This window comes from Puma concolor, chromosome B2, assembly GCF_028749965.1.
Source record: "Puma concolor isolate L17-30 chromosome B2, mPumCon1.1.hap2, whole genome shotgun sequence".
NCBI classification, from domain to species: domain Eukaryota; kingdom Metazoa; phylum Chordata; class Mammalia; order Carnivora; family Felidae; genus Puma; species Puma concolor.
In genome coordinates, this window is record NC_141671.1 from 151,953,958 (window position 1) to 151,963,513 (window position 9,556).

Sequence of the window (9,556 nt, forward strand, 5' to 3'; positions counted from 1 at the left end):
GCCCCACGTCGGGCTCTGTGCTGACTGCTCAGAGCCTGGAGTCTGCTTCGGATTCTGTGTCTCCCTCTCTCTCTGCCTCTCCCCCACTGTTCTCTGTCTCTGTCTATCAAAAATAAATAAGTCTAAAAAAAATTTTAAAACAATGAAGGTGGGTTCTAATTAGATTAGATCTTCTCAAAGAAGTAAAAATTGATTCACAGATTCAGTATGTGATGCTCACGGGAACAGCGTGTGGCAGCCTGTCCCCGCTCCCTGTGGCTGCCGTAACAAAAGTGACAAACCACGGCAGCCTGCTGCAGGAACACCGTGGCAGTCTGCCCCCCACGGTCTCCGAAGGCCAGGAGTCCCAACTGAGGTCGCAGCAGGGCCACACCCTCTCTGGAGGCCCCCGGGGAGGCTGTCCCTGGCCTCCTCACTTCTGGGGCTGCGGGTGATTCCTGGCGCTCTCCGCCTGTGACAGCACAGGGGCTGGGGCTCTGCGTCCGTGTCCTCGTGGCCGTTCCGCTGTTTGTGTCTGTGCCCCGATTTCCCTCCTCTTCCAGGGACACCGGCCATCAGATTTAGGGCCTGTGCTACTCCACAATGACTTCATCCTAAGCCTCCGCAAAGACCAGATGTGACCCTAAACAAGGTCACATTCGCGGGTCCCAGGTGGACGTGAACTCTGGGGGGACACTATTCGACCCAGTACACAGACCCCTCCTGACTTCTCCTGCCTCAAGGGATGGCATCAGCTACTGTCCAGGAACCTTGGTTCCTTTTAGGGCAGACGGGTTTTGAGGAAAAAATCCGGAAGGTCAGCGGTGCACGGAGCGTCGAATCTGGGGGGAGGGCACGTGCCGCTGGTTTTGCAGCTGCGTTCATCTTCACAGGTCCCGGGATGAGGACACGACGTCCTGGGGCCTTTGCTGCCTCCTGGGGGGCTCCCGAAGGGATGCACTCAACAGGGCTCTCCCCGCAGCCCGCGTTCCCGCACAAGTTTCCGATCAAGGGTGGTGGACGTATGAGACCAGGAGGGTCCTCGGCTCCGTCCCCACTCCGGTCGCCTGCCTCTAGCAAGCAGCTCTGTGGCTTCTCTGTCCTCTAGTGGCCAGGTTTCTGCCTGATGGCACCGTGCGCTCAGGGACAGGACTTACTGCCCTGGCCGCTGGACTTCCTGCCCAGATCCCCGTGTCTCTTCTCGAGAGACCCCCAGGCCAGCTGCAGCAGCCCTCAGCCCACCGTGGAATGTGTGCTCTTTCCCACGGCAGGAGCTAGCCCTCCTCACCCCCGTCTGCCCTCGGAAAGCACCGGTGTCCCTCGTGTGTCCAGCATCGGTGCCGTCTGGTGGTCCAGGCTTGTTTAGGTGGTTTCTGCGTTTCCACGAGGACGCAGTGCCACAGAGCCAGGGGCTGGGAGACCCCCCGCGGGGGTGCCCAGAGGCAGGTGCCCTGGGACCCTCGCCGCCAGACTCCATCCCAGTTTTCCAGCTCAGAAGAGACAAGTGATGTGACTATGAGGGTCTCAGGGATGCTCACCCGCCCCAGTTTAAGGCACTGATGTGGTCTGCACGGCCCCGCTGGATCGATGGGCACCCCCACCCCCTTCACAATATGCCAACGGCCAGGGAGGCCCAGCCCCAAGCTGGGCTCCTGAGTCTGCTGGGCTCCTCCTCTTCTGAGGGGACAAGGGTCCCGAAGCCCAGGGCCCGTCCTCTGGGAGCAGCTGTGGGTGAACATGGTGGGGGGGGGGGGCACATGAGGCGGAGGGTCCAGAAAGTTCCAGGAGGCCAGTGACCACTTTGGCAGCCCTCACTGGTGCCGAGAACCGCTGCTCAGCTGTGTTCTTTGTTCAGTCTGGTCCTGACCGCGGAGGGATCCGAGGCCCCATGGGTGTCTGGGACCCTTCTGTAACTTTCTCCTGAAGCAGATTCCACCCAACATCTGCTGTCCACTTGACCTCAGGTGGCGTCGAGGCCTCAGGGGCTACTCCCGGCCTCAGTCTCCCTGCATCTCCCCATCTGACCACCCTTCCGTTTTCACAGGCGATCTGCTCTGCAGACAACCCCCGTGTCTGCCAGGTCCCCTTCTGAGCACTGCACCCCACGCTTGCCTCCAGGAAAGTCTCCCCCTGCTCCCCGGGGGCGCCCCTGACCCCCTCACCCCCCGGGATGATGACACCCACGCGACCTAGGCCTGTCCTGTCATCGACGGTCGGGGTAGGCCAGGGTCTTCCTTGGGTTTTCCACACAGAGGGCGAGCGAGAGAGAAGGAATTTCTTTCTGATGAAAGGAAGTGAGAGATTGAACCGGAAGAGCCACACAGGGGGGCGAGGGCGGTTGGGGGAGGAGTGAGCCCAGCCGGGCGCGGGGCCGAGTCCGGCAGGAACAACCCGGCAGCCCATCCCCCCGGCCTGAGGCCATCTCCCCGCAGTGCAAGCCGCCGGGAACCCTCCCTCACCCCTCGGCTACCCCGCCTGGTGTCCTACTGCAAGGCCGTGACCGCTCACGGGGAGGTCGCGGGGTACCCCGCCTGGGGACGTGAGCATCTCACCGGGGGTTGTGGGGACACAGCTTACCTCGCACTGTCCCTTCCTCGTGGGGTCCGCCTGCAGGGCAGCCAAGAGGCCCCACACGAGCTCCTCCACAGTCTGCACAGTGCGCACGGGCGAACATGGGGAGTCTACGCAGCAGACAAGAAGAGTCTGGAAGGTCAGGTTTTGAAGAGACCGCCGCGGGGGGCTCTGCCCTCTGTCTGCCCGTGTCCGCAAGGCTCCCCGCACGCCCACGAGGGCAGCCGGCCCGAGCTGAGTCTGCACGGCCTGCCCCCGGGGTCTGCCTCGCCCTGCCGGCCACCATGCCTCTGCGACCCGCTCGCACGTTACCCAGCGGCTTCCGGCTCAAGGGCCACTCCGCACTGGGAGGGCTGGGCAGGTGGGGGCCGCACTCCAGCCCAGTGTGACCGCTGTGTCCCGGGAGCACACTTCTCTCCTACTTCCCCCTTCCTTCCGGGAGATTCTCGTGACTTCCTGCGTCCCCTGCTGCTGGCTGCTTCTAACCTCGAGTCAAAGGGTGATGGGATCCAGTTTTGAAATGGAGTAAGAACCTTCACCTCCAACTGCAGGGCATTTCTAGCTCCCTAGAGATTTCCTGGAGTCAAAGAGCCCAGCGTCCTGCAGGCTCCTTTAGTTAAATTCCCCTTCAGCTGCTCGTCTCCTGGTCCTTCGCTCGCAGTGACTCTTGGGTCTTTGTGTCCTTTGGCATTGTCAGCTCCTATAGTGCCCAGTTTGGAGGATGAGGCACCCCCCCCCCAAGTCCCAAACCCAACACCCTGTTTGGCTTGGGGTCCCAAGTGGGACTGCCTTCTTTCCCCTCCATGACCCCTGTGTTTGCCCTGGTGCCCTGGTGCGGTCTAGCTTCTTCGATTGTACTTTGCGAAGGAATAAGGAAAGGTATACATATCCCATTTCCCCGGAGGTAGAAACCCAAGGATTCTTTTAAGGGACTACCTCCTATCTCCTGGAGACGTCTCTGGACTTTGGGGCTTTGGCTCTTGTCCCCCAGAATACCGCGTCTCTGTCTTCCCTCCGTGTCCCTTACACAAGTGTGCACCTGATACAAACTCTACACACATAGGCTTCCTGTGGCCTTTGCAAGTCTAACGTTAGCCCACTATTATTTCAGTTTAATTGGCCCGCATTTTGCCTCGACGAGCATACTGCCCGGATCGTGCGTGTTTTCCGGACAGCGGACCCGGGGCTGCAGAGGTTCACATGCTCAAATGAAATCATCGTTCCTTAACGTTATGTGCTGCGCACGTCTCTGGGACGTTCATCCTCACGTCTGAGTTGTTGCTCAAGATGAAAGGGGGTATGAGATCTAATCTCTGGCTTTCGGGTGATGGTAGCCACATGGCTTGGTCTCGTTAGAGCACGTCTCCATATGTGCGGAAGCGGCCCTTTCCTTTGTTTGCCAAATACTAGAAAGTAGAGAGCTGAGATAAAAGACCAGGGCAATCGGCATGTGCTTACAGTCTTACGTGACTCCTTCAAATCTCTTCTGGAATACGGCTGGGAGGAAATAAATGTGCTTATGCCTGAAACCAAGCAATGAGCAACATACACAGTCCAGCCTCCGGGCTAACTGCTGGAACTTTCTTCTCCCCCTCTTTTCTGAACCATTCAGATGGAACAGTAGGATTCTGTTAGGTGTTCAGAGGCCGCTGCGAGTGCCAACACCATAAGGAATCATATGGGGGCGCTGAGAGCCGTCACTTCCTTCCTTTGTCCCTCGGTGGCTGTATCACCCACTCTGTGTCCCCAGCCTCAGTAGCTAATCCTTGCTTACCTTAAATATGGTTTGCTGTCACTTCTTTTTTTATTGCGGTGAAATAAACATAACACAAAATTGACCATCAGTGACATCTAGCACATGATGTTGTGCAACCACCACCAGAACATTTTTGTCTTCCAGAAGGAACCCCGCTCCCACTCGCGGTCAGTGCCTCCGTGCCCCCTCCCTGGGCCCTGCAACCACCAATCACGTTGTGTGTCTGGATTTGCCAACTCCAGACGCTTCCTGTAAATCGTATCTTACTACGTGTGGCCCTTTGTGTCTGGCTTTTTTCTCACTCAGCATGATGTTTTCAAGTAAATGCTGCGGCTTTTGTGTCTTAGGACTCTTCAGTGCTTTTTGATGTGGCAGGAGTGACAAGGCAAGATCTGGAAGGTTCTGTGGGCGCGTGCTGGGATGGTAATCTATCAGTGACGGGGCCAACCACGAGGGGACACTCTCCAAATACGGTTGATGGATGACCCCAGTGGGGAGCAATGTGGTGCAATGTCTGATTTAGGACCCAGGACCTATACATAACAGTCACGTGGGTACCCTGGGGGAAGGTTTCCTGTAATTCGCCTTATACCGATGACTGATCATTAAGTTGACAAAAATAATTTTGAACATAAAATGGTGTATTAAGAAACAAAAAGTTGGGGCGCCTGGGTGGCGCAGTCGGTTAAGCGTCCGACTTCAGCCAGGTCACGATCTCGCGGTCTGTGAGTTCGAGCCCCGCGTCAGGCTCTGGGCTGATGGCTCAGAGCCTGGAGCCTGTTTCCGATTCTGTGTCTCCCTCTCTCTGCCCCTCCCCCGTTCATGCTCTGTCTCTCTCTGTCCCAAAAATAAAATAAAAAAAAACGTTAAAAAAAAAAAAAAAAAAAGAAACAAAAGTTAACCCTTGGCCTTTTTTGTACCGTTTTCACCTCAGAGTCCTTAAAAGATACGTTAATTATCTTTTGTTTTCGTGTTTCGGTAAATGCACAGTGTAACTGTGATAAAGCATTTCCAAGGACAGGGAAGAGGCTGTGTGGCATTTTCCCAAGCAATCGGAGCAAATACACCAGTTAGGTCATGTAATTTAATCATCATTTGCACATGCTCTACTTTGTCAGGGTTGCTATATTTCTATTTACGCCCACATCGGTGGCCCCAGCGACGTGGTCAACGTGCTGAATGCAGAGGGGCAGGGGCTGAGCCATTGCAGTCCCCAGCAAGGGAATCCTTGGTTTTCCAAAAGCCATGTCACCTTCTCTTTGTTTCCTTTTCTGCCACTTGGGAGTGTTGTTTGTTCATTCGTTTCTGGAACTCTTGGATTATTCTCCTGACGTTTAATCTATTCCTGGAAGCTCCAAAAGTTGCTTCGTTGAAAGGAAAAATGAGAACAAATTTCCCTTCTTGGAGATCTGGCACTTTGCTCTAGTCCGAGGCGATGCACGGGGCGATGCTTGTCTGGTGGGCACACGCTTGGATGAGGGACACAAACTGAATGAGTGCTTTGTGGGGCGTGTGTCTGCCCTTTAACTTTGGCTTGGTTTGGGGGCTTCTCTTGTTGAAAGGAGAAGGTCTTTCTTCCTACTCGTCATTTCCCTAGGCTGGGAGGCACGTTTACTCTCGGGACATATCTTTACGGCTTCTTCACTGCAGATTCCTCCTTAAACGGTCTGCCCATGACCGGAAAGAGGGACTCACGAGGAACGGTTCCGCCCACGCGGTTGAGCCCACCGGCATCCAGCTCCGCGAGGGGGACCCCGCCGCTGCCCCGGGACCGTCACTGCCCTCTGCCCTCCTGTGCCTCAGACCCCGCAAGTAAATCAGCTCAGCAGTGTCGTGGATGAGTTTTCTCTTCAGACACGTCCGCCGAACAATCCACGGACAGGGCAGGGCTGAAGTTGACCTCTAGCGGCCACGGGGCAAGGCTGAAGTTGACTTCTAGCGGCCACGGTTTCAAGTTGTCATCAGTCAAAATATCAAACCCAAAGAGCTCCAAGCAGTTGGCCGTAAAGGGGACCGAGGGAGTGATGGCGAGCCCCGTGAGAATAGCCACGTGGTGGATTTTCTGCCACAGAAGCAGGCCATCCACGTCCCAGCTGCGAAGGTAAGAGAAGGACCAGCTGAGGGTCTACTTGTTGCCGCGACCGATCACTTCTTTGATTTTCTCATACGAGGCCCCGGACTTGTTGATGCTGAGGTTGGTCAAGGGGGCATAACTGTTTTGCAGATTACTCAGGTCGAACTTCTCCGTGGCAAAGCGCGCTAACCCTTCCTGATAAACGTAAACGGTCAAAGGCTTAAAGCCCGTGGTACAGACGCAGATGCGGAGGTCAGGTTTACCTCTGCCCACGAAGAAAGGGTGGCAGGTATATTTCCGTACTATGTATGTATCATCAAAGACTAAGTCTTTAATGTCACTGGAAATGATGATCCCCGTCCTGCGAGATGGCTCCACAGGCTTGCAGGTCCAGGAGCTGCGCTTTGCGGCCGTCACGTGCTTCTCCCGCGAGTATTCAGCCATGAACTTGTTGTAGTCGTGGGGCATGACGAACGTCAGCGGGATGAACTCGTGCAGGGGCCCGCCGGATGTCCTCTTCCATGCGCTTCAGGTGCCTGGCCAGGCGGTCCTTCCGGTCCGCCTGGTGGTGCCTGGGTGGTGGTTCAGCCGTTGCCCCGGCTTCACGCGGACGGGCTCAGTCATCCGGCAGGAGGAAGTCCCGCAATACAGGTTCCAGTTGTCGCTGTTCTGCCCTCCTTCGTCAAATTTGTCCCACCCTCGCTCCAGCAGGATGCTCTGCACCACTTCCGCCGTTCTGTCGTCCACAGGGAACACCGGTGGCTTCGGGATGGCCCCCGAAGGTCTGCCTTCTGCCATCAAATAAGGTTTTCTTTTCTAAAAACCGATGATCAGAAAAGCGTTAGAGGGTGGGCAGGGAGGTCATATCCTAGAGGAGCTTTTACGTAAAGGAGCCTGCATCCTACCGTCAGCTGTCCGGTCTGCCTTCCCTGACATCATTCACCAGATAACCTGGCCCCTGCACAGGTCCGCCCATCTCCTGCCCCTGCAGAAGCTGACGGGCCCCTCCCTGTGCGTTCTGTCGCGCCAGAGTTACCTGCCTACTGCCTCCTCTTAGAGACATGTTAAAACGTTGGCAGTCACAACAGTGACCTGAGGGTTACTCTGCCGTAGGTCTGTACCTTCAGTGAATCCTGTTGACCTGAAACATGGGCATTCTTTAGAAAAAGCAAGTGTCAGGTTCTCTCCAATTAGATGAATCTGAACATGCCAAAGAGAGGTGATGCATGGGTGTTATGTGGTTAGCAAGGGTCTTATCAGCCCAAGAAGCTTCGGGAACTTAGGCCAGACCCCTGTGGTGGCCACCAGCACCTGCCTCATATGCCCAGGGGTCAGAGGCCGTGTTCCTTCAAGTTCATGGTAACTTGCAAGGAAAATAGATAGGAAAAATTTGAGGTTTTAGAAATTCATTCTGCAAAAACAATGATTATGTGAAGATTGCGCTTCCCATTTTGCAAGACGCCCAGAAAGTGCATATTCGACATTTTCCTGAAATTTCAAAGACAGAAAATCAGATTGTTTTGGAGAAAATCAAAGCTGATGATGAGGCATGATGTTGTATTATGACCTACGGTGGGTGGGGGGGGAGTGAAAAAGCCAACGCCTCTTGGGGGAGATGTCGCTATTCCAAAATCCTAAAACAAGGTGCTCATCAAAACTGCCACATTCAGGCAATTCTGACTTATTTCTTTGATGATGTTAGCATTGTTCGTGCGTAACTTACCCTATAGCGTGACATAACTTATTTGGTGGAAATCCTGTGGCGTTTGAGAGGCTCTGATTGATGCCCAAGGAGTAACTCTGACAGGTGAAGCCAGTCTGGCCGGAGGGAAAGTGAGCGGGAAGGAGGGAGGAGGTCGAACTTGTCACCCACCTGCTTCTCCAGATTTGAAGTTGGGAAGAGTCGGGGAGCGGCGAAGGAGTCTCCTTGTTTTCTGAGGCCAGCTGCTGAATATGGTAGGCTCTGATCTGAGGCTGTTGACGGGCTGGGACAGTGGGTCCGAAAGAGGGTCCAGAAGCGCTGTGAACACAAGCCGTGTCAACACATGACCTCGTGTTTGTCGGTGTTGTTACTGCTTTGGTGGGGAGGGGCCCCCGGGAGCTACAGCCCCAGCGCGGCTGTTGAGAAATTCAATCTTTGCAATTTATGGCACTGTTTTCAAGCTATGTTCAATGATATTAACATGTTATAGTAGTGTGTGTGTGTGTGTGTGTGTGTGTAAGGGGGAAGATCAAAAATAATTATGGAAGCTGGATCAAGCACAGTTAAAAACGTTCCTTCTCTTGGGGCACCTGGGTGGCTCAGTTAGTTGAGTGTCTGACTCTTGAATCAGCTCAGGTCATGATCCCAGGTCGTGGGATCGAGCCCCGTGCTGGTCTCTGTGCGGAGCGTGGAGCCTGCTTAAGATTCTGTCTTGGGGCACCTGGGGGGCTCAGTCAGTTAAGCATCCGACTTCGGCTCAGGTCGTGTTCTCAGAGTTCATGAGATCGTGCCTTATGCCGTCAGCATGGAGCCCACTTGGATTCCCTCTCTCCCCCCTACCCTGCTTGTGCCTGTGCTCTCCCCCTCTCCCTTTCTCTCAAAATAAATTAAAAAAAAGTTTAGTCTCTTCCTAGCTCCAAGACACATGCCATCTTTCCCAAACTTAGTTGATCATGGAACCCTCCTAAAATTTGTGTCACATTACTTACCATTTCACAAAAGCAGCGTGGGAAATATTGAGTCAGCCAAACCTGATGGGATATTGTCCCATTCCTGGCAACCTCCACCTTCCCAGCCTGGGAAATAAACCTCTCAGGAAAGGACAGTGTGGCCTTCTGGGGGGCGCCTGGCTCCGTCGGGAACCAGCACGTGGTGGCTCGGGCCCGGCCTTCTCCGGCTCCACAGGTCAGCGGACGAGAACAGACCCAGGAAATGCCATCTTGAGGCCGGCCGGCAAACCTGGGTTTCCTGGAACCAAGAAAGCCGATCAGTCATCCTCTGGAGACGTGAAGCGTATGGTCTGATGGGACTCTGGCTGTTCACTGGGACGCTTGTGCAACACCCACTGGGCCCGTGTCAGCTGAGTGTCCACTTGCCTGTGAAAATTCGTTGAGAAACCAAATGCGTAATTAAGAGTTTTCTCTGCTCAACACAAGGTCTGGAGCCACTGAAGTGTCTTTCCTCCAGCCTCTTT

At 54.9% G+C, this 9,556-nt stretch overlaps 1 protein-coding gene across 1 annotated transcript; it reads right to left on the reverse strand.

Moving 5' to 3' along the window:
• Positions 1-5,277: 5,277 nt before the first annotated feature.
• On the reverse strand, positions 5,278-7,190 carry TTLL2 (tubulin tyrosine ligase like 2). Its single transcript, XM_025912859.2, is given in 6 exon segments — positions 5,278-5,844; positions 5,847-5,954; positions 5,957-6,079; positions 6,082-6,158; positions 6,160-6,206; positions 6,240-7,190. Coding segments are annotated over 6 exon segments (1,584 nt in total). The 5' UTR covers positions 7,179-7,190; the 3' UTR covers positions 5,278-5,554.
• Positions 7,191-9,556: the final 2,366 nt, after the last annotated feature.